The sequence below is a fragment of the Sorex araneus genome, chromosome 9, assembly GCF_027595985.1.
Source record: "Sorex araneus isolate mSorAra2 chromosome 9, mSorAra2.pri, whole genome shotgun sequence".
Taxonomy (NCBI): domain Eukaryota; kingdom Metazoa; phylum Chordata; class Mammalia; order Eulipotyphla; family Soricidae; genus Sorex; species Sorex araneus.
Genome location: NC_073310.1, coordinates 53,996,413 through 54,022,343, shown reverse-complemented (window position 1 = coordinate 54,022,343; position 25,931 = coordinate 53,996,413). Strand labels below are relative to the sequence as shown.

At 40.2% G+C, this 25,931-nt stretch overlaps 1 protein-coding gene across 4 annotated transcripts in view; it reads right to left on the bottom strand.

Moving 5' to 3' along the window:
• Positions 1 to 291: 291 nt before the first annotated feature.
• MKX (mohawk homeobox) overlaps positions 292 to 25,931 on the bottom strand; it is a 79,069-nt gene continuing 53,429 nt past the window's right edge. For 3 of the 4 annotated variants that reach the window (XM_004605382.2, XM_055147509.1, XM_055147510.1), the window contains exons 6-7: positions 2,940 to 2,973; positions 292 to 2,815 (exon numbers count right to left, since the gene is read on the bottom strand). In XM_004605382.2, the coding sequence (XP_004605439.2) occupies positions 2,629 to 2,815; positions 2,940 to 2,973 (221 nt within the window). In that variant the 3' untranslated portion in view covers positions 292 to 2,628. The remainder of the gene's footprint in view (positions 2,816 to 2,939; positions 2,974 to 25,931) is intronic. The other variant, XM_055147511.1, reaches the window with a different exon arrangement.

The following is a 25,931-nucleotide window of genomic DNA, read 5'->3' as shown; positions in this document are numbered from 1 at the left end:
TGATCCCTCTGAGCCATCTCCCAGGCCCAAGATATATGTTTTAACTGTTAGCATTGTATTTCTTTCTTGGCATTTAAATGGTTGGCTGGTGGTCTAAGGTGATGAAATGCAAACCTAATACAAATCCAGCCCTTCAATATCATTCCCCTTACTAATTTAAGGAGAACTATGGTCTATAATGGACTCTTCTGTTCTATTTCTCTCTTCACCTGGTCAACTATACAAGGAAAACAAAATTCATATGGTTATTGAGGTCTAGAAATTAACTTTTATTTTAAGACTGTCAAGAAGTCCTGGCAGTTATTAATTTTATTAAAATGATTACATATGGCAGAATGAAGAATAAATGTGATTATACTACTCTACAACATAAATAATGAGTAAGATTCTCAATTGCTGGCTCAGCATTGTTTAAGATTCCAAAGGATTTGGGGGATTTTTAACTTCCAGAATGGGTTAAAGTAGCAGAAGAAAAAAATAAGTTAAAAACAATTGCAATTGGACATATTACCAAGGATGTGCTAATTATTAAATCTTCTTGATGTATTTACAGGCCAGACTCCTAAACTTTGGTATTTAAAAATAGTCATGTGAATAGCCACCCTATAGTGGATTGCCATTCGTGTTTTATACTAAAAAAAAAGATTGCTGATTTTTTTAAAAAGATTTTTTATAAAAGAAAAATGAATCATGACTTATTCAAACAAAATACAACCGGCATCTATTTACCTAACTGAAATGTATAGAACAAACATTTTATTAAAATATTTAATACTAGAATAACTTAAAATAGTATGAAAAAGAGTGAAGTATTTATCCTTCATTTTCATGGACATGATCACAATTTTTTGGCAAAGTTGTTTTCGCAAAAAACTTCCAAGTTTTTATCACGTAACTGTAACTACATAAGGATGTAAACCAAGTGAACTCATACTTCATCTGATCATACAGTCATAACTTACAATCTTGCTTTGCACTCATTGCAAACAGCAATTTAGAAAACAAAGTAAATATATATATATACAAAATATTTTCATATCAAATTATCTTCATTACACTAAAAATACCCAATCCCCCAATGCTATGTTACAGGGAAAAGTATCCTACAATTTATATCAAGAATGATATAGTTCATTTGTCAGCTAAAGCAGCCTTTGGCTTTAAGAGTATTTTGCAAAATAAAGAAAATGTTACCACATGGCTGCACTATTGGCTCTCATTCACACTCACCAAAAATGTTTTCCAGTTTTAAAAAAAATTACAAAATAGATTATATACCCAGAAAAAAACATCCCACCACAGAAGAGTCCAATCTTCTATACGTCTCTGTCACACACAGGCTCTGTTATATTTGGCATCCTCACTGCTTATTCAAGTTTCAAGTCTCCCCAAGCTGATTAGAATATTATTGTTTGATTGAAAAAGATATTCTTCTTTCTTTTTTATTGATTATTCTCATTCAATGATAGTCAAATTTGGAAACAAAATTTCCTTTTTTGAAAGCATGATTTCACTTAACTTTTTCTTTAATGTCGTCCTTGGCAAAATTCAGAGACTCTTCAACGGTTTGCTTTCCATATGTTTTAAATTTTAAAATAAATTTTACATGTGGATATGTATATTCACAAAGATACATTTCTTTCATTGTCTTGTTCTCATGGCAGTATAAATTGCCCATCAGCAATTGTAATTCAAAATGAACCAAATAAAAGATTTTCAGCCATTCCATATGAAAGTTTCCATTACAAAAAAGAAAGAAAGAAAGAAAAAACCCACTGAACTCTAATGCAAACAGGATTATGTTTTAAAATCAAACTATAGCTCCACATGGGAAAAGTTGGAGTTATTTATATAATAAAGTTATGAAAGAAACTGCAAAGCTTGAGGAAAAGAAAATCCAAATTACTTCTAAAGGGCATTGTGGTGTTTTCCAGAGGTGCTTTAAGCAAGGTTTTGTTTTTTTTTTTTTGATTATTATATATTCACTGAAATTCTTAAAGATACACATTTAGCCTAACACCAAATCTTTCATTTTTGAAGCTTGTAATATAGCTGATATGCAAGCGAGGTACATGCATAAATTCTCACTGTTACTCTGAAAAGTACACTGAACAATTTAGAATATTGCACAGGGTTTTTTTTTTCTCCTTTAAAGGAACATTTCTGTTTTAAGCTGAACAGATTGCCAAGTTTTAACATGTGAATTACTGAATACATTTCAAGGGCTTTCAGCAATTATGGTTTCTGTTCTGGAATGGTTAGTTCCATCTGGAATGAGACACACAGACTTGTAAGCATTATGGCATTGTCATTTTGAGGCACAGCCATTTACTATGCCCACGTTGTAGGTTACTTTGGGGAAGCAAGGCACTTAACTGTAATGGCAATGCAGACATTTTATGCATAGTTCGAGTAACATAAAATAAGTTAATAGTTTTGATTAAAGCGAGTTTTTATAATTTATATATCTTTTACAGAAGCAACTAAGTGATATATTTAGGATAATTAAAAATACAGCGAGTTTTGAAAGGAGCCTTTGCCTTCCAGCTTCAGCTCTTAAGATGAGGAGTTATGATAAACACCGATGTGAAGAACAGAACAGTCATCCATCTGAAAAATGACAAACTCTTAAAACTGCTGAGCCAGTGGCACTTTGACTGTCTTTACTTCTGCTATATGAGATGACTTCTGAATGATGCAGCTGGTGGTTCCCTGTAGTTTGTTTTTTCCCTGTGCAAGATTTGTTAAGGCCATAGCTGCATTAATCTCCTTCCAGTAAGTGTCATCCTTGCTTGGTCCCTTTCTATTAGCTGCACTGGATTTAAGTAAAACAAAAAAGAGAGAGATAGAGAGAGAAGAAAAGATCAAACTCATGGCTGCATATGCAGAAAGTAACATTCATGGAAAACACCAATGATAGACAGAAATGCAATGCTTACCTCTCACCCTTATTGGATCCATTTTCCAGAGTGTCTGAAAAGAAAAACAAAAGCTCAATTACTTTTCCTTTTTCTCTCCTTTCAAACTTTTGCTTACAGAAGTTTGGTGATTAGTAGCAGGAATGAAAGTTGTGAAAAGATAGGGTTGAAATGTAGTCATTTTTTTAAAAAACAAATATCAAGTCATTTACATTACAACATAGGAAAGAAAAATTTCTTCAGGGATGACAGCGAGAAGTTAGAACTAATATTATATACTAATATACACAAATCTGAGATTAATTTATTTATTAAGTTGGGTCCCTTTACTAGGAGACAAGAGGTAGAGGGAAAACAATGTTTCCTGAATCCTGAACAGTTCTGGCCTTGCCCCATCACCCACCTCTGTGGTACCTATAAGGCAGAGAATGATGCCCCCCCACCACCCATCTTTCCTTAGTTGTAAAATAAAGGAGTTCCTAGAAGATTTTCGGTATTTGGCTCAGTACTCTAGGATTTTACGAGAATAAAACCTTCATCTCAACAAAATGATTCGCCAATAGTTTCCTCTAGTTAGCCACTGAATGACACACACCATGATATTCCAGCACGCCTGAACAAGAAGATGCGATTCCTCACCTGCTTCTGCAGCAAATGAGTTAGGAGATGAGCTGTAGTTTTTTCACTCTCAACTTTGGCATAGCTGTGCTCCTCAGTCGGAGTAATAACATCATCCAAGACCACGTAAAGGTGAAGAAAAGGAAATGAATTCCTGACTTTGATTAAGCCCCTCTGGGTAGTTCCTTTGGCTGAAAGAATCTGGTAGTGGGAGGCTGAAGCCATAGTACAGTAGATGGGGCACTTACCTTGCATGCATCTGACCTGGGTTTTATCCCTGGCACTCCATCTGGTCCCCTGAGCCCTACAGGAATGATCCTTGAGTATAGTTCCAGGAAGAAGCCTTGAGCACTGCCTGGTGTGGCCACCCAAAAACCAATGAACCAAAACAACAGAGGATATGGTACTGGGAACACAAAAATCAACATCCTAGAAGGGGAAATGGAAAGGGAATACAGGGGCTACCAACATGGAGCAGGGAATGGGGTCAGAGGATGGGGTTGGGAGTTCTCATTAGCCTAGAAGGAGTAGTCGGAAGCAGATTGAAACTAAGTGACCCACATCATCGCCATCAACAACAGACATTATCTCAAGTAGCTATTGAATGAAGAAATCTGTGCCACTTGCAGAGAACATGAAAAGTACAATTTTTTTGGAGGCCCTCTAGTTGTAAGCCTTCTGGAAAGCTGTCTTTTTGGCCTTCCACACTTTCTCTTCCTTCCTCTTCCCCATTCCAACATATAACTCAAAGTGATTTGCAGTGCTCAAGACTCGTTAGGCTTCTAGTTCTAGGATGGCAGGGAGTCATGGAACTTGAAGGCTTGAGAAGAAGAACATGATTATAAGACACACCTAATACTTCCCTGGGAAGAAATAGTCTAGAGAAAAGAGCTACATGTCATGAAAATTAGCTAAACTTTAAGTCCTTCTGTCGAGGAAAAGAATCTGGAAAGCCAGTTAGCACATCCTGACAAAGCCCTTGAGGGGGACAGAGTGACAGATGGAACTCTTCCCACAGTCCTTCATCTTGGGACCCAGAGAGCTTAAAATCAAAGAAAGAAAAGTGTAGGATAATATTGGTTTGTTAAATATATATATATATATTTATATATATATATTGGTTTGTCCTTTCTGCCTTGCCACAGGGAGCTTACGTTTATTGGGTTACTCTCATCACAGTGCTCTCATTCCTCTGTGTTTATTTGTAAACTCTTTCTTTGTGTTATGCTTCCCCAACTGGTCAATCACCTTTATCTCCTAATCAGACTCTGTTAACTTGTAAATATTGCTCTTTTTCTTCTCCTTAAGTCCTTTGCATAGTTAATTCAGAGCAATGTCCTTTTTGTATAGACACAAGAAGACAGTTAACTGACTCCAAATGATATTTACTCCTGGGCATCTGTTCTCTTGACTTAAGCCTCTGTTGACCTTACTTTCTAGCATCCCAAAAGCAGGGTCCCGATGAGGAACTTGTTGGACTTAGGGCAAGCTGTGAGCTACCCTGGCATCGAAATGGGCAGGCTAAAGAGCCATAATACTTAACTATAAGTTAAGAGCATGGTCATGGACAAATTCTGTCATGAAATAAGAAGTAACAGCTGGATTAATACCCTGCTAGGGTTAGGAAAGATTCATCTGGCCTGAGCACTGTACTCTGAGATCTATAGACAGATGTCCCCAGGAGAGCCACCCTACAAGCTTAATGTATCTCTTATTATGTCCATACAAAATAACTAATATTAAGAAGTAGAATTAAGATGTTAATTACATTTTTGAACTAAGAAGAGGAGAAACATCCTTAAGTGTTATTTTGCCCTTGAGCTGAAGAAGGGCTTTTATATGTTGATTATGCTACCAGACGGAGTGTGGTGGCTACCCCCAATGTGGGGCTTGGGGAGAGACTAGAGAGAGACCAAGGTGCGAGTAGGAGCTCGGAGATGAGCGGGAGAGACAGAAGGAGACAGAAATGAGGGGCAGTGTGGGAGTAGAATGAGGGGCTTAGTGAAACTGGAATAGGCGCATGGGGAAAATGCAACAAATGGCAAATGATCACTAACTAGCCTGGCCCTCGTTTCCTCCTTCGTCCGCCCATGGCATCAGCTATCCTGGGTGGGGGAGTGGCCCAAGACCACCAAACGCAGGCGGGCGAGAGAGAGCCACTCAGGATTTCCTAGTCCTTTGGAGATTACACAGAAAAGGAAGGTAAACAGAAACAAAAGTTCTCAGTGAATAAATGACAGGGCTGGTGTTGAGAATAAATGAGATAATGTGTCTAGTTCACAGGCATCTGGATCTGTGAGTGGCTGGACGGTCACTCTCCAGAGATCTTTCAGGGTCCAAGAGTTCTGGCTCTGCGTAGGCTTACCTGGCTGGTTAGCTAATCCTCTGCTGCTTAGGGTTATTTGGGAATTATGAAATTATTCAGTTACAGGGAAAAAAACAATGACAACTTTTCAGTGTTGAACTCGGAGAAGCCTTGTTTGTAGATAATTTCCAGTGTGTCAGGCACAATTCTGAATACCCTGGCTTTAACTTAACTCATCGGTGGCTTTGAGATATAAGATGCTACCAGAATAGAGAATGAGTCAAGGTCTTTGTTTAGGAGGAAGAAAACCAGCAGCACTGAACATTTTACAGAGAGAGAGATAGAGACAGAGACAGAGAGACAGACAGACAGACACTGACAGAGACAGATAGAGATAGAGACAGAGACAGGGGTTGATTTTAGGTCTTTGCTTAATTTTGCCCATAAATTGCAACAACCCTGTTGCCAAAGTGAAGCAATAGGTTATGGAGATATTTATTCAATGGAAAGACTTGGCAAAAGCAAAACAAGTTCCATGAAGCTTAAATAACATTAGGGAAATAACAAAAACATCATTTAGAAAAGACCATGTAACTATGCTCTGGCTTCCAAAAGAAAGGTCTCACATATACAAAGGGGCCCAGACCGAGATTCCTACCGGAGTTGTCAAACTGAGAGTGATAACCGCGAGGCCAACAAGAGAGGCCTGCAGGATCAAGTATGTAAGGGATAACACGGCTCAGCAGGGCCAGACGGAAGTGAATGGAGCCCGCATGGAGAAGGGCATATAGTCACTGCTGAGATGCAGAGAGGGCTTCAGCTCAAATTCGAGAATTTGTCTGTCCTGCGGGCCCATGAAAGGCTGGATGTGGTGAGCAATCCCCTCGCTGCCTCCTGGAACTTGTTCCACTGAGAAACAAGTTTACTTCAGCCAACTGTGAAATTATAAAATTCTGCTTGCTCTTTGGGTGTATGTGTTTTACAGTTTGGTGCCTATGAAAATACCTTTGAAGTGTCAAAACACAGACTCCAATCCCCATTTGGGTTTTCTTAATTTGTTTTGCGCATTTGCGCAGTGGTGTTAAAAAGAAAGGACTGAGCTCTATATATTTGATTTCCGAGGCAGACCAGGCATCCTTAGTGTCATTCAGCATGGATTAAAGTTCCTTTCTTGGCAATAGACGTGCTCATAAAAAGAGAAGCCTTTTGTTTCCTTTTGAATTGACAATGCCGCAAATGTAGCAAGTTCAACCTCAAAGATTTCAAAAAAAGCTCAGGAAAAAACCAAACTGCTACCATTTTGGGGGGAAGGGTCTCTGTATCCAGGGAAGTAATAGATCAAAAGATAGAATTTGTGTGAGTAGGGTATGCTTTTCTTGTGGGAGGTGGGGTGACGGTCCTTCAGATGGTGGTGGAAGTTACCAGGTGTCACTAGGATATTTTATGTCCAAAAGGCACCCCCAGAAGGGAATTTGTTCTAGTTTTCTAAAGAACTAGGAAAAAGAAAATAGTAAACAAGGAATCTTGTAAATATTTTTGTTTTTAGAGGAAAAGCAAAGGTCTATCCAGATCTGGTAGTTTGTGGAGTTTTGTTTTCTTTGTTTTCTATTTGGTATGCTGAAATGAAATGCAGAGAAACGGCCCCGTTATCTTACAGAACTGCTGTAATTTGTCAGAAAATTTACAACCAGCTCACTCTATAAGAAAATTTGCAAAAACAAATATATTTTTTTCCTTAGGTTCTTCTTCCTCTGAAGTATAAACTTGCTGACTGTGATAGGGTTCAAGTGTTTTGTGTCTTTCCAGCCAACAGTCACTATTTAAGGAGTAGTGGGTTTGCAGACCCTTCACCTGTGTTCAGGGTTTTTTGTCCTCTGGGCCCCTTCCGAAGTGGCACCCCGTAATTTAAGAAACAATAGACGGAAGGGAGAAATCTGGATGCTACCGGAAGGAGGGAAATCAGAGTTCTGAGCTAGACAGACTTTTCAGTGTCGCTAATTAACATGCAGAGACTTGAGCTGGGACTGCCCTACATTCAGCTCAGCTGTATCTCTTACGCTGCAAGTAGCTTGGCTCAGGCTCGCCAGAGTCTGAGCTCAAATGCCGTCTTAGATGTGAAGGTTCCAAAAAATCAGCTACGCTGTCAATTACCATAAAAGCAACTGGTTGGCAGGAGCAATTTATTGAACCCGCCAGAAGCACATGTTTTAAGACCAAAAAAAGAAAAGGAAGGGGGGGGGGAAGAGGTGGCTGGTTAGGAAAATCTTGGATGCTGTAAAATCCGAACCATATTGAAACTTAAAGTGGGGCTATCCTCAGTGTGGACAAATGTTTCCTTATAAAGCGGGAAAACAATTAGTCAGAAAACGCAGTTCCCGTCTGACTTAATAATGCGTGTGCACAAAGCTCTGTGGACCAAGAGTCCGCTTACCTTTATTTTTTATTTAAAATTTTTTTTATTAAAAAGCCATGATTTAAAAGTTACTGATAGTTGCATTTTGAGTTCACTTATCTTAAACAAACAAACAAACAAACAAACAACCCCCCCCAAAAAAAAACCGTTTAGAAATACATAAATTCTGATCTTTATGCCTGCAGGGAGAATCACCAAAAAAGATAAAACAGCGCCAAATGAGCTCTGTGGGATTTTCCTTTTCAAATGTAAGCAATAAGTCCCAAGGTTAGGAATGCTCTAAACTGCTCCGCAAAATATTGCTGGCATCACTGAAAATGGGAGCATTTTAATTAGATCATCAGTTGCCCTCACTCCCCCCCATAAAGTGTGAGTCAGGGTTCTAGCTGTTTGACAACTGCATTTCCTCGCACCCTGTCATTCTGGAAGTCACCGCCGCGACAGAAAGTTTAAACAGATGTTTTGACGTGTTTTTGATCTCTGAGTCCCCCAAAGACCATAAAACACCAGATCAGTTCCAGAATTTTTTACATACTTGGAACAACGAAGATAAGGGCAAGACTCTGGAGTGGGGATAAAAACCTCACTAAAGATTCTCAAATACCCGTGGCTCCAAAATTTGCAGGCTCTTCCTCGGACTGAACCCAGCAATCCCCAGGCTCTTGGTACCATTCACCATATGTTTCCTTCTCCACCTGCTTGACTCAGTCAGCACTCATACCTACTCCATCAGATTGGTTCCACTGTGGCTTTATATTTCTTTCCTCTATTCCTCTGGACTTAGTTACTGAAATACTAAAATATAGAAATCCAAAATCTCGCAGCCGCTATTGTGGCCACACGACCTAATATCTCTTCATTCTCAGCAATGGAAAACAAATTATCAAATGCGTCCTTTCCAGCAGGTCCAACTTGGGGGGGGGGGACTCTAAACAATAATAGTGAGTTCTTTGTTAAAATATTGAATGTAATCAAAGTAAAGAGAAAGTAAAGTGAAATTTATCAGCTACACAGGTGGGGTGGAGGGCTGGGGGTGGGGGGTGGGGGGAGTTTTACTGTGGTTCTTGGTGGTGGAATATGTGCACTGGTGAAGGGATGGGTATTCGAGCATTGTGTAACTGAGACTTAAGCCTGAAAGATTTGTAACTTTCCACATGGTGATTCAATTAAAAAAATATTTTAAAATAAAAAAAAATATATATGGGCTGTTAGTAGAACTCACAGGGTGGCGCTAGAGTTGGTTCATGAGGGTGACTGCCAGTGCTTCTGGAAGCCGACAGTCACTTCCACATTTCAAAGCTTCCACCCAATTGAAAAGCTACTCCAGCCTTACCGGCCAGATAAAAATGCCAAATTTCCTGAACAAACACCATGACCTCTTATACCTGTATTGCAAACCATAATGCACAAAAGGAAAAGAAGAGAGAGAGCAAGAAGGAAAGTGCTTCCCATAGAGGAAGTCTAGGGGTAGGGGTTGAGGGGCTGGGGGATGGTGGTGGGGAAATAGGGGACATTGGTGGTGGCTGATGTGCACTGGTGGAGGGATGGGCACTGGATCATTGTGTGACTGAAACCCAATTATGAACAGCTTTGTAACAGTCTATCTCATGATATCCAATTAAATTAAAAAATAATGTGGAGATCATGCCCAATTCAATCAGCTTAATCAATGGCTGGATAAATAGCAGTTCTCCTATATAAATACAATACAATACAATACAATACAATACAATACAATACAATACAATACAATACAATGCAACACAATACAATACAATACAATAAAAATATTGGCCGGGGAGACGGCGCAAAGGGCTGTGGTTCATACCTGCCATGCATGGGGCCCCAAGTTGAATCTCTGGCCCAACATGCCTAAGCAGCAGCATCACCACGTGTTCCCTGAGTGCTACCAGTGGGAGCCTGGTGGTTCCCAGCAAGGCTGGACCCGAGCAATGCCTTCCAGCCAAGTTGGCTGGGTATCCCCAAGGGCTGTTCCATGACACTGCACACTGCTTCAGAGACCCCTTTTATTAAAAAAATTAAGCTAGAATAATGTCATAGAGGTTTACTGCAGAAAGATGGGGGGAAAGTATAAAAGACAAACAAAAGACATTTAGGGTTAACTCATATTGGTTGGCTATATGATCTTCTGAACAATTACTAGACATCTATTATTTTTGCTAGAATGACTTTTATTTTTCTTTCAACTGAATTCAAATAAATAAATACATTATTCAGGAGTCACTGGTTTACAACCCTCTAGACTCAGGTTCACCTCTCTTCAAATTTCTTTATGCATTTTTAAAGCAGGGTCATTCTGTTCATGTTACATGACTTGCTTTTCAACCAGCCTTCTATTTTGCCTCATCCTTTGTTAATAAATAAAACAATAATCCACCATTTGGCATTCCCTGATGTAGCACTTGTTATTCTGCCTGTGAAATAAAATCAACTTAGAAATGTCACAAGGAGAGGTTAGTAATTCACAAGAACAATTATTAACTTTGATTCCACATTTATTCTATGCCAGCTTCTAATGCTAGGAGCACTATAAACTTAATCCAGTGAAATGCCCACAATTACCCTGTGAGATTATTCCAGGGTCCATACGAATGGCATGATAGTTTAGAAGGCTCCATAAACTTGCAAAGACTTCAGTTAGGCATCATGGGCCGATTTCAGCTCTGAGTAGGACAGCTCTGAAGGTCATATTTTTGAGTAACACTCCATCATTCAAAGGACCTCTGTTGGGAAGTCCCCTTTGAGGATGATGGCATAACTCAACACATTTACAGAGAAAGTCAATGGAATAATTGCCTATTAAAAACACTATCATTTCTGTAATTTCTGCTACAATTCTGAACCATAGAGACAGCCGAGGCTTCTTTTTCTCCTTTTTTTTTTTTTTGCTTTTTGGGTCACACCTGGCTATGCACAGGGGTTACTCCTGGCTCTGCACTCCGGAATTACTCCTGGCGGTGCTCAGGGGACCATATGGGATGCTGGGATTCGAACCCGGGTCGGCCGCATGCAAGGCAAACGCCCTACTTGCTGTGCTATCGCTCCAGCCCCTCTTTTTTTCCTTTCGATCAATTGCTAACACAAAAGCATTTGTCTAAATCATGGAATAAGGAATCTGAGTTCTTCCTCACAAGACTTTAATTAGAGTGACAATTTAATAGATGTGCAATCCCTATAATCACTTTTCTATTTTCCCCAGTGGATTAATGATAAATAACACCTAGACAGTGGTTATCTCTCTTTGGGGGAGGCTAAAACTTCTGAATAAATAGCTATTAAGTCAGACTGAGTTACCAAAAAGGGAAGGTGGTGTGTGTGTGTGTGTGTTGCGGGGCGGGGGGGGGGGGAACCCAACAGCCTATAACTTTTCTGTTGAAGTATAAAATGCATTTTCTAGTCTACTTTCGAAAAAACTGAGTTCCCTGGTGAAAACTGACCAGAAGGATGGCAACTAAAGTTTGGTGAATAGCAAACTATTCCTCCTATCTCCTCCTTTCCAGAGAAGATGCTGGAGTCGGAGTTTCCTAAGTCTTATGCTGGTACACTTTTGTGAGCCTTCTCAATGGAGGAAATTATTTGACTCGAGAGAAAGGAAACCTACCTTATCTTCCTGGATAGACCTAGTATTTATTTTTCCTTTGGCAAGTGACTAGCTAAATTATTCACCCATGAGCCTTAAAGAATAAGTGGCTTCCAAAGTAAATTCAGAGCGAGAAGAAAATCTTTTTCCCAAATGAAGTCAGTATTTCTTCCAGGCCTGACCTCTACCACGTGGCCAGACTTTTCCTTCCTGCTACCTTTTAGGTGAGCTGGCCCTGCATGTTGAATGACACTCACATGTCCTGCACCTACAGGATCCCATCCGTAGCTGCCCTTCCCAGCCCCCCGCCCCCGCTGCCTGCCACCTCCCTCTAGAAAAATACAAGGTAGAAACTATACCAATGGACCACCAGCGAGAGCTCCCTTAGTTAAGTGAACTGACCGGGTTCAAACCTTCAGGAGAGGCTGAATTTCCATACGCAGCAACATTCTGAATCTCCTTAGGATTCCAGGAGCTCCCTAGTCCTGGGTGATTTTGTTAGAATGTGACTGCCCCTTGCTTTATCAGTGAGGGTCCTATAGCTGTAATGATTTTCTAATGCCACAGAGTATAAAAGCTGGCCATTCCTAGTGAATTCCTAGTTGTGTCTTTGCTCTGGTAAAATGCTGATTCTAATTTCAACTATCTGGGGCAGAGGCCTAGAGGTGCAGCCTGTATAAACTGTCATTGAAAGTAACATTTCAAATAACAAAGCACTCTCCCTCCCCCACCACCAAACTGTAATGTCTCAACTTCACATTTGCCCCCACATACCAAACTAATGTCTCAACTTTACTTTTGCACACCCCACCCTCAGCAAACTGTAATGTCTCAACTTCACTTTCCATCATTTTCACCTGTTATAACAAATATCCTTAATGCTAAGTAAGTTCCACCTCCCGAGTTGTTGCTCTGTGAGCTCAAGGCTCCACCTTCATCACATTTAAAACTTTCACCTGGAACTTCACTTTGAAGATCAGAATGCAGCTGGCTGGGAGGAAACGGTTTGCGAGTGACTAGAAAGTGGGGGGGCTGGAAATGTTAACTATTCTCATTTTTGTTCTTTGCTTGATGTTATTAACTCTGAGGGTGGTCTGGCGAGAGGTATAAAGGCAGCATCCTGTGGTGGTCAAAGCTCTGATGTTGGAACCAGACACCAGGAGTTAGATCCCTGTGCTACCACCTACCTTTGAAAGTAGACAGCCTTCTCACCCATAACACAGGGTCAGAGAGACAGTACAGAAGGTAGAGCGCTAGCTTTGCCCGCGCACCACATCCTGGTCCCCTATACCCCACTAAGAGTGATCCCGGAGCACAGAGCTAGGAGAAAGCCCTGCACCTGACCCGGTATGGCCCTAAAACTAAAAGGATGCACTAAAAAGAGGCTGATAGAGGTTTTTTTGTTTTGTTTTGTGTTTTAGTTTTTGGGCCACACCCAGCAATCCTCAGGGGTCATTCCTGGCTCTATGCTCAGGAATTACTCCTGGTAGTGCTTGGGGGACCATACGGGATGCTGGGGATCAAATCTAGGTTGGCTGCATGCAAGGCATATTCCCTCCCCATGGTTCTATTACTTCTGGCCCCTGATAGAGGGTTTTTATAAGGACCCGTGATTGAATATATCAAAAAACTGAGAAGAGATTTCAAATATATAATCCCAGCACTATATAAAATCTTGTGAAATTAATAATTTTTGTTATTATCCTCCTTTTACACTTTACCTAGCATATGGGTTGGAAGCAGTCAGTAGACAAATCAGTATTATTCAGAGATTTAATAAGAGAATTATTATGGAGGGACAAAATATTTTAACTTTAGGGCAAAGCTCATCAGCTCAGATTAACGACTTAAGGGTGCAGAATTTATTATGTTCAAAGGCAAAGAGTCTTTTCTGATGCTATTTTGTGCCAAAATATCACAACAAGCCAAAACAAAGAGCACTGGAGCCACATTAAAGAACATCCACTAAGTTTAAGTGTCTAGTGGATTCTGATTCTGTTACTTCATTTTCTCAAGGGGAACATTGGGGATGCTACCCAAAATGTTTCATCCATGAAAGCTAGGTTTGCAGCCAACATCTCAGCAAATGATTTCCTAACTAAGCATGAATAACGTCTGTGTTTGCCTGTGTGCCTCAAGAAGCATCATTTGCACACTGAAGTACTCCTTTCCACATGCAGTTAGGCTATGGGTTGCCAACTTTATGGACATAAGCTGATTCTTAGCTGAACCTGACTTTTGTCCCAATATTTATATTCATACTCTCAGTTTTTCAAAAGCACAATGACGATTTCTCCTGAGCTCGACTGTATGGCTATCACACTGCTATTCTGAAGGGCTGACTGGTTAACCGGATAGCCGAGAATAGCATTAGGTTACAAAGTATGAATATTCCCTTTCTGCTCCTTAAGAGTCAAAGAAATTTTTTTATTATTGTTACTTCTGTTTCTTTTTTGTGAGGAAAGGGGGTACATCTGGCAGTGCTCAGGGCTGACTCTTTGCTCTGTGTTCAGGGGTTCACTCCTGGCGGGGCTCGGGGGGCCATGTGTGGTGCCAAGGATGGAACCCAGGTCAGCCCCATGCAAGACTAACACCTTACCTGCTGAAGATCCAAGAACTTTGTGAACATCATCGCTTGTTGTGTCATTTCTGGTGTTAATGTAGTCAGATACATTTGACGCCAGGATCTCCAAGTCTTTAAGAGTCAAAAACTTCTTGGATCTATTATTCCAGCTCCTTTAGTTTTGCTCTTAACAAATGATACTGGGGCTGGAGCAATAGTACAGCAGGTAAGGTGTTTGCCTTGCACGCGGCCGACCCGGGTTCTATCCCTGGCATTCCATATGGTCCCCCTCAAGCACTGCCAGGAGTAATTCCTGAATACAATGTCAGGATTAACTCTTGTGAATGGCTGGGTGTGATCCAAAATGAAAAACAATAACAGCAACAAAAAAATGTTACTTATGTCTGTACTAATCTATAGTTTTTACAACACTACCACTGCACTTGTTGGTACAGTTTTAGACTTGTGGTGTTGCTATACCTTGCCTTTCACCAGACTTCCAGACTCCTTCCACCATTTAAATGAAAAATTGTGCATTTATAATAACCTAGAAATTGGATGGAAATCCTGGCTTCATCTGTATCTTTTCAGGCTCTTCCATATCTCTAAAAAACGATCAGAAAAAAAATTTTTCTTTGATATGAGAGCCATACTGCATCTCTGAGTTGGCTCACATTATTATGCATTCAAATTCCTCAAATTGCAATCTCAAGAAATGACACTTTAAGACTTGGAGATCCTGGCGTCAAACCTATCTGACTACATTAGCACCAGAAATGACACAACAAGGGATAATATTCACAAACTTCTTGGATCTTTTAGAAGAGTGGCAAATGACAGTGTCGCGACTCACTGTTCATCTGTTGTATTTATTAATAGAAAAGAAACATATTTTACACATAAGATGAACAGTATTACCACTCTGTCTACATTTCAAATCCATTTTGATGTTCTTAATACACCTAAAATGTTAAAACCGTAGTTGGCCTGTCAGCATTCCATGTTCACACATTCCTACATTTAAAGGTTTTGCAATTTTCTGCTTTTAATTTCAGAAACAGTCATTTAAAGGCTTAACTGGAGAGGGAGAGACTTTCAACTAAAAATTGGAAAGTTTTTGCTGCTGGTGTGGAAGAACAGAAGTTAAAAAGGAGCTGGGCGTAAGGGCGAGATAGAACGCCTGGTGGGGTCTGGGAGAGAGTACCGGGATTAAAGTGCATGGCCTGCATGTGCCTCATGCTGGTCTGATCCCTAGCACCACAAAGCCTCCTGATACAGTTCCAAGTCTATCCCTGGAGGCCTGTGAGCATCACCAGTGCAGTCCTGGTTGTTCCCAAGTACCACAAGGCACCATATCCTCAGGCCCTAGCACAGAACTACTGGCTCGCCTGACAGGGTAGAGCCAGAAATGGCCCTTAGCTCCACTGAGCACTCCTGGGAGGTCCCCACACTCTCCTTCCCCACAAACACTTTGCCTGAGGGAAGAGGGCTGGGGTCTGAGTTCCCCTAGTTCACAAGTCATCTGGGAACCCATTTTTCAAGAAGAAAAACTTCAGAATGCCCGTTTACTTTAAATCTTGCCAGAGGTGTCCACACTAAATATTGCCTAGGAATTTGGGCATTCCAAGATTTTAAGTTCTCAGGGTATGCAGATTCTAGTCCACTAGTATCATCTACATTAGGATATAAGAGATTTCTTGGGCGGGGGGAGGAAGAAATAAATTGCTCAAACCTAGTAAGTCTATCTGTTTGGGGCTGTGGAGTGGTGGAGAGGTAAAGCAAAATTATTTTGCAAATCAAAAGCCAGCTATTTTTGTAGAGTAATTTGCCAAGGCTCAGGACGTGATCTAGGATTATGGGAAAAGAAATAATTCACTAGCTATGGAACCTTGGGGAAGAAGTTTACACGGCCTTTACCTAAACGACTTCACTTAGAAAAGGGGACTCAAGGTAACAACCACTCCCTGAGGTTGCAGTGAGGATTCGCAGAATTGTAAAATTCTTGAATAAGTGCCAACACAGGGATGGAGCACTGTGGTTCCTGAGGTAAAGAGAAATCTGTCCATCCTCCCTCTCCACATTCCATGAAGGTATTCTGCCCCCACCTCAGAGTTTCTTTCATGAAATAGCAGCCTCTAAGACATTCTTTCTCTCTCTCTCTGCCTGTAAGTCTTTTTTATTTTATCTTTTTTTAAAAAGCAGAATTATAGTGAGATACACAGTTACAATGTTCAAGGTTGGGTTGCAGTCATACAAAGTTCCAACACCCATCCCTTCATCAATGTACATTTCCCACCCCTAGTGTCCCCAGTTTCCCTCCCTCCACTTTCCACACCCTGCATCCTGCTTCGATGGCAGGCACTTTTTTCCTTCCCTCTTTGTCTCTGTCTCTCTGTCACTGTCTCTCATTTTCCTTTGAGACCCTTGTGGTTTGCAATACTGTTACTGAAAGGGTACCTGCACATGACTTTAGTTCTTTTCACCATCCAGTTTTTGTCCAGAGTAATTATTTCCAATTATCAAGTCTACTGTCCTTGTGTGTTAGTCTCATACTATGTTATTTTATATCCCACAAATAAGTGCGGTCGTTCTACATTGGTCCCTCTCCTTTTGACTCATTTCTCTATGCTCATCCCTTTATAAGCAATTTTGTGACTTCATTTTTTCTAACAGCTGTCCCTTCTGAATCCTAACTGCCCTCCTCCGAGGCCCCTGCCACCCTCCCCCCATGCGACTTGTGCCAAGTCTGAGACATTTTTATAAGATACTGCATGAAGTATGACAGTCACAGGGGACCTTCTCAAAAGAGCTGGCTCCTGGACCTATGCCTGAGACTGTGATTGTGTCCATTGTACTAAGGCCAAGAATTCTGCCTTTGAACCAGCCACCCAGGCATTCTGATATTGATTGTGTGATGGGCATAGGGCAGTGCCCTGAGCAGCACAACTGTGGGGCATTAGAATGGAACATTTTTCTGTAAACAACCATGATAGGATTCCTTGGTGCTCCCTTAAGTATAGTAGCACAAGATAATGTTTCTTTGGAGCTTTTATTTTTTCTTTTTGGGTCACAAAACCCGGCATTGAACAGGAGTTACTCCTGGCTCATATACTCAGGAACTACTCCTGGTGCTCAGGGGACCATATGGGATGCTGGGAATCAAACCCGGGTTGGCCATGTGCAAGGCAAATGTCCTACCCACTGTGCTATCGCTCCAGCCCCAAAACAGTGTTTCTTTGAGACATTTAAAAAAATCATCCTGGATTCCTACTTTTGCACCCAACATGATCCTACTTTTGCACCCAACATTATCAGATTGTTGTCTTGAGGCTACAGCTAATAATCCAACTAACTGCTTGATTCTCCCTTAAATAGCAGATGTAACTTTTTTTTTTAAAAAAAAAAAGAAAAATACTGGTCAGAAATCAGTAATTCCAGCCTCAAAAGTGACTTCTATTTGTTTTAGTTAAAGATAAATTTTAGGCCACCAAAAATTATTTTGGGGGCATGGGATAAAACACTTCATTTAACTTGTATTACTTTTGCTAGCTGTTATAATTTTTACTACACAAAGACATGCAATTTGGGGACAGTTCACCACAAATACAAGTTTGAAAATAAAGGAATCCAAGATTTTAATGTAAAATATTGCAGAATATTTCAGGATAATCTAATCATTATCCTTCTTATAACTGGACCAGTGTCAGTAATAATATACTGTTATAAGATCAGTGTTTTCTGTTTTGAAAATAAACATGTTGGCCAAGTTTTATACTGTGGTGATTGTGGGGTCTTTATTCTTATAATCCTCATATTTTTTTAATCTTTCCCTTGGGAAAATAGGGTAACAAATACTAATCCACATTGGATCATCAAAAACTAATTATTCAACCTAGCAGATTTTTTTTCTTTCTAGAGTAAGTTAATAAGTTTTTCTAAGCTAAAGTAAACTTAGTTTATGCTGCCCTTCATAGAATATTTAATTCAGGCTTGTCTGAAAAAGAATAGGAGAATTGTTTCATTATACATGGATAGAGTGATGAGTGTTTACAAGCAGTTTTGGGTTATTTTTAATCTATTTTTCTTAAAATAGAAATTCTCAAAGGCAGTTAAGAGTTTTGTGATCTGTAAAGATGAGAAGAAATAAAAAATATAGATCGAGCAAATATCTTGGTAGCGACTAAGACCCAAAACAGTAAAATAGAACACTTGAAAACTAAAACCCCAACTTCTAAATTTTCTCCAGACATTCAGAAGTAGTTGGTGAGTGAGCAATGAGAAGATAATAGTAGTTATTGCCTAGAATCAAAATTTTGTACAACAGAGTTGAGATCTAATTCATAAGAGTAAAAAAGCTACCTATTTTCACCACAGAAACACAGATTTTTTTTTTACGGGGAATAATAAATATCAGGTAAACCATCCACCTTTTGTAAGTTTCTCAGGCTCTTGGAAGCCTGTGGTACTCTCTCCTCTCTGATGGGATGTATATCAAGTCAGGAGGTGGATGTAGGAATGGTAGGTACAGGGCAATATTTGCACTGAGGGTAGAGTAGCTTCTCATAAGAATTCCTAAGCTGTGAGGGCCACTGAACCTGCGATATGCTACAGCAGCATTGGTCATGATATCTTTCACTCCAGTTAGATACCCATCTATTGAAGACCCAGAAGTTCTCCACCCTTCAAACCCAAGGATCTAGAGGCATCTACCAAGCATTGGAGGAAAAACATTCTTCTCAGACCACCCACAATGAAAATGCAACACAGACCTTACAAAACACACTCATTCAGTGAGTCACTGTTTCAGCATTTAACTACATATCCTCACCAGAAAACCAGAACAGGAGGTGAGAAGATAAAATCGATGGGTGTGCTTCACGGGAAAAGTATTTCTTTAGGGCTCAGAAGTGCTTGCCTTGCATGTGGTCTACCTGGGTTTGATCCCTGGCATTACATATGGTAACTGTTCTCTAAGCACAGAGTCAGAAGTAATTCCTGAGCACTGCCAGGTGTGGCCCATAACATTTTTTTTCTCTGATTTTTCAAACTCTAAGTAACTGGATACATCAATTAGCTGATTTTCATCTTACGTTAGGATTTGTAAAAGTCAGATTGGGAGGCTGGGGATGTAGTGAAAAGTGATTGAAACACGATAACCCTTCAGTAACTGTATTGCAAATCATAATGCCCAAGAGGAGGAGAGAGAGAAAGAGAGAGAGAGAGAAAATGGGAGAGAGAGAGGGTGAGAGGGAGAGAGAGAGAGAGAGAGAAGAAAAGTACCAGCCATAGAGAAGCAGACGGGGGGGGGAGTGAGAGGGAAACTGGGGACATTGGTGGTGGGATATATACACTGGTGAAAGGACAGATGATGGAAATTTGTATGACTGAAATCCAATGATGAACAATTTTGTAACTGTGTATCTCACGATGATTCAGTTTATAAAAAAGTGTCAGAACATATGCCTTGCACAGACAGGCCTTGGATTTGGATGGGGTCATTTCCCTGGTGCTTGTGGGGGCCCAAGGTTTAACCTACTGGTACCAGAGGGGGGGGTGCATAAAGCATAAAATTCATCCTGTAAGATAGTTTATTAGATAGTAATATATTGTTTCTTAGATGATAAAATGCACAAAAAGATCACCTCAAACTGAAAGGAGCAAGGAATTCATATTTGTGTTGATTTGTAGGTGATTAGAGGAACAGAATAAAGAAAGGAAAGACAATAAAGAGCCCTCAAAGTAAATGCACTTACTTTGTTACTCACAGAACTTATTGTAATAAAAATAATTGGTAGTATTAGAAAAAAAGAAATGGAATAATAATGATTTTTCTATTAAAGAAAGAAGAAATAGTGGAAGTAAGTTTGGTGTATGGAAAGCAATTATAAAAGGCAGAGTTTACAATTAACTGAAAAATTAGTCACATGGAAATTTTATGCTCACTTTAGTAGTCTTCAGGGCACATAGAAAAAGAACAACCACTTAGGTACTTAAATTCCAACATCTGCTTTCAGTGGGAATGGTGACTTTTTGGATTTACTTAAAATGGGTGCACCTGTTCACTGCTAATCAGGGCAAAGGCAGATCACACTTTATTCCTCCAACAGTTAGGCGCTCTGCAGAGAGGACAGATTTGAAACTAGACAGGTTAGAGCCTGAATCCCTGTTCTGCTGATTAGGATAGGCATATGCTTAGGGGCAAACTAGTTCATTTCTGGAGAGATAGCACAGGGGTTAAGCACTTGCATGGCACTTGGCTGATCCTGGTTCTATCCTTGGCATTGCATGTGATCCCCTAAACGCTGGCAGTAATGGTTTCTGAGCAGAGCCAGGAGTAAGCCCTGAACACCACCAGGTGTGGCCCCCAAACAAACAAAAATATAAGCAGATTCAAAAATAATGAACAATGAGGACAATTATAGCAATTCTAAATAATCACTATTAAACATCAAGCATTCAGAAATATTTAACAAATGACAGCTACAGTTATTTTATAAATGCATTTTTTTGCAGTGACAGAATAGTTTTATTAAGATTAAACTATTAAAAAAATTTTTTTTGTTCTTTGAGGCACACCCAGCTGCTATCAGGGTCACTCCTGGAGGTGTTCATGGAACCATATGTGGTGCCAGGGATTGAACCCGGTCCAGCTGTGTGCAAGGTATCTGACCTGCTGTACTATCTCTTTGGCCCCAATTTATTTTAATTTTTTTATTAAAGTATTGTTGCCTCCTACATTACATACATTTTAGATGTACATCCGTGAGCACATCCCCTTTTCCCTTATCGACATGCCCCCCCTGCACACCTGCCCTAGCCCCTTCTCCCCTTCTTTCCCTTCCATAATAACGCATTCGTTTCATATTCCAAAGTTTTATTATTGTTTTATTTCACCTTTTTCCGTATGTAAACGGCAGACGACTTTGATAGACACCAAAGATTTACCTTGAAATTGGATCGATAACAAGCAATACAACAAATCAAAAACAGTTTTGTATCAGAGTTGTCTAAACTAGGCCAAGGACAGCCATGTTATGACTATGACACTTTTAAGCATGAAAAATTCTCAAAATAACAAAGCTGTGTATGGGGGATGTATTAGTTTTGCAACAGATCAGGACTGGGAGAAGGTCACTGAAGTTGCTTAGCCATAATATGCAGAACATAAGGATGGAAACTGATGAGAGCAAGAATGAGCATTTCAGTATTATGTCAGTCTCTGGCTTATTGTTAATTTCTGGGGTTTGCACATGTAAACAGGTACTGGACTAGCAATTTACACATAGTATAGCACACACATATACATATATGTACATATATATACACACATACCATGTATGTATAGCATTGTGTATTTATATTAGAGATCCCCAAATTTAGATAGTTTACCGCCTCCTTTTCTCTAGAAAAAAGTCATCCTGTTTTCTCCTGAAAATCTGTTTGTTTTAAGGGAGCAAGCAAAAACACCTCCCCGTTTTACCAAAAGCTACTACCACCTCCTTGAATCTTTCCGCACTCCCCAAAGTGCGGGTAGGCAGGGAAGTACTGCCCACTTTGGAAAACACCTTGTGATTTACTCTAAGTTGTTTAAAGAAAGTTTTAAACATGATGGTCCTTACTCCAGATGGGTTATGAATCTGGATCTGGGAGAACAGCTTTGAAAAATCCCGACTCTTCAGTTACTTCTCTAATTTTTGTTATTAGGAATTTTCTATGAAAGTCTGGTAGTTCTTTTCATGGGGAATCAAATAACTATAGCAAACATATATTACCTAAAAGACACTCATTCTGCCACTGCTTTATCCTAAACAACTGTCACTGTCACTGTCGCTGTCATCCTGTTGCTCATCGATTTGCTTGAGCAATCGATGAGCAACTGATGACCAGTAACATCTCCATTGTAAGACTTGTTGTTACTATTTTTGGCATATTGAATATGCCACAGCTAGCTTGCCAGGCTCTGCCATGCGGGCGAGATACTCCAATAGCTTGCTGGGCTCTCCGAGAGGGGTGGGGGAATTGAACCCGGGTCGACCTCGTACTAGGCAAACGCTGTGCTATCGCTCCAGTCGTAAACAACTGTACTTGGTTTTATGTTTTTTGTTCTTTTTGTATTTAGACTACATCCAGTGGTTCTCAGAGCTTACTCCTAGCTCTGCACTCAGGGATCACTCCTTGCAGGCGCAGATGACCATGCAGAGTGCCGGGGTTTGAACGCAGGTCAGCTGTGTGCAAGGCTGTATAAAATAGACTGTATATAACAGCCTATTATTATATACCACAGCTCAGGCCCTTGAACTTGGTATTCTTAATTTCTTAAACTGACTAGATCTTGGAATTTTGGCTGTTGCTGCAGTTGTCACCAGTTTTGGTTGTCCGTCACTTTGATAGAGAAAGTACAATCATGTTATAGAGAATCTTATATGAGTAGAAATCAAATTTTTTTAAATATGAAACAGAAAATGTATATGTAGCATTACAGTCCGCTGTTCTGGACACCATTAAGGGCCAATCGATACAATTTGTGATGATAAAAACAATACTTATGGATCATTTTATAAATCATAAATATGAAATTTATCACTTTTTTTGGTGTGTGCACACACACTGTTTATCCCATTTTTCAATGTGGTGATCGAATCCAAGGCCAAATTATTAGTAAGCAAGAGGATTAGGACTAAAAGCCAGGGCTTCAAATTTAGACATAATAGAATATGTTCTCTGTGGCGACTTCGTTTACTTATCCAGGGTTCCTTAGGGTCACTGAGCAAACATTTACTTCCTATGTGGCAGGCACTATGATAGGCCCACAAAATACAAATGAATCCCTTTCCTAAGCAACTCGCAGACCGCTAAATAGATAATGACCACTTGGTCTGGTACCATGGGCACAGAGAGGCGAGGGAGCGTAGGTACTAGCAAGAGCATCCTGGAGTGAGAGGAACTAGAGAGCAGGTTATATCCTCAGGGTCGTGTGGAAGATGAGGTTTCCAGGCAATTTCTCTCAGCAGCAAAGCAGGAAGTAGCCCCCTACACCCACCTGGTACACAACCAATGTTATTGCTCTCTGAGCAAGCCACAGGGTACAGGGGAAAGCACTCTGGCCGAAAGATGAGCTTGTGTTACTGAGGTTGGGAGGGACAAGCATCCCCAGTAAAGAAGACAAGGGTATGAAAGTTACTGCAACACTCAGTGGGAAACTCACTCTGGCCTTACTTGAAATAAAAAAGGTGAACAAAATCGGGGCAGGGAAGGGACAAGGTGGTAGGTACTGACAGGTTATGAAGTGGGTGCTAAGAGAAGAAATTCTTTTTTTTTTTTTTTATAATTTATTTATTTTTAATGAGAGAATCACCGTGAGGGTACAGTTACAGATTTATACACTTTTGTGCTTATACTTCCCTCATACAAAGTTCGGGAACCCATCCCTTCACCAGTGCCCATTCTCCACCACCCGTAAACCCGGCGTCCCTCCCACCCTCCCCAATCCCATCTCCCCCCCACCCCACCCTGTCACTGTGGCAGGGCATTCCCTTCTGTTCTCTCTCTCTAATTAGCTGTTGTGGTTTGCAATAAAGGTGTTGAGTGGTCGCTGTGCTCAGTCTCTAGCCCTCATTCAGCCCACAACTCCCTTCCCCCACATGGCCTTCGACTACAATGTAGTTGGTGATCGCTTCTCTGAGTTGCCCTTTCCCCGGAACGTGAGGCCAGCCGCGAAGCCATGGGGTCAACCTCCTGGTACTTATTTCTACAGTTCTTGGGTATTAGTCTCCCACTCTGATATTCTATATACCATAGATGAGTGCAGTCTTTCTATGTCTGTCTCTCTCTTTCTGACTCATTTCACTCAGCATGAAACTTTTCATGCCCATCCACTTAACTACAAAATTCTTGACTTCCTTTTTTCTAACAGCTGCATAGTATTCCATTGTATAGATGTACCAAAGTTTCCTCAACCAGTCATCCGTTTTGGGGCATTCGGGTTTTTTCCAGATTCTGGCTATTGTAAACAGTGCTACGATGAACATACATGTGCAGATGTTGTTTCGATTGGTAGGGCATTTGCCTTGCATGCGGCCGACCTGTGTTCGATTCCCAGCATCCCATATGGTCCCCTGAGCTGTGCCAGGGGTAATTCCTGAGTGCAGAGCCAGGAATAACCCCTGTGCATTGCTGGGTGTGACCCAAAAAGCAAAAAAAAATTGTAAAATACTGAAATCTTAAAAAGCAGTTCTTTAAAAGTTATTATTAGTCATACACCCTTACTACATACTGCATGTGCTCTGGGGAAGAAATATAACCATAAGAGTGTAGGAGAAAAGAAACAGTTTCCCTAAGTGAAGAAAGGAAAAATCAGAGGGTCAAATTGGCTGCTATCCAGTCTGAGAATACTGGAAAGCTAGAAGTTTCAAGGTTAACGCCACAAATCTATCTTTTACCAAAATTCTCATTTAAAGTTCATCTTTTAGCCTGACATGTTTATTAAGAACTAAATTGTAGCCCTGAATGATTTAAAAAATTTTTATATTGGGCTCTGTATTAGGTAAAAAGAAGAAGGTATTAGGTGACAGAAAAAAACATTTTTAAAGATGAAGAAAATAACTTTTGAAAACCACAAAGGCCATTAGTAAGACTTTTGAGCAAACCTTCAAGCTCATGATAAACAATGTCCTTTCTATTGAGGACATACACCTCTCATCAGTGGAGTCGTTTTCTGGTGGCACTTGAATAACACTTTTAATTTGTCGAAGTGGCACAATGACAAGAAACAAAATACAAACAAGAGAGAATTTTTGTTCTTAAAAAAAGAAGCTCCACTGAATTGGCCTTTACCCCAGCCTGCCCATTTTATGTCTAGTCCCTTTACCAAGAAAGAACTTCCCAGGGAAGGTGGCACTTATTTGGGTGGGTGCATGATGTTCATTTGTCTTGCATCTAAAAATTAGAACATAACAAGCTTCTAATCATCACTTGTTAATTCAAAACAAAGAGAATTCGTTTTTCCATTGAAAGCAGATTGTAGCAAAAACCCAGCATTCTCCAAGGTCATATGCTGTTGGCAAAGCTCAAAAAACCCATGTAGTCCAACTTGCTTATGTTCAGCTGTGTTTACTTAGACTTAACTTGACAAAGTCTGCCTCCGATTATACGGAGCAGTCATCTGCCCACAGATAAATAGATATTACACAAACTTTTGGAGGGAATGACATTTGGCCTCCATAATTTTGGAATAATTTACTATGTACCCTCAACTTAAAACACTAAAGTGATCCTCAATATGGTTTGGGGATTGGGACATAAATATTTCACTTTACAAAGGGAGCAGTCTCTGGGACCTCTTTGTGATATTTCGATGATTTACTAACAAAGTGTGGCACACTCCTTTGCAAGGTGTGCAGGAGCTCTGGACCCGGCCATTTCGGGCTACATTTATTTCAGTATTTTCAATAACCATCATGATTTCAAGGAATTTCTATAAACAAAGTGTCACTTAAAGAAAATAACTTTCCATC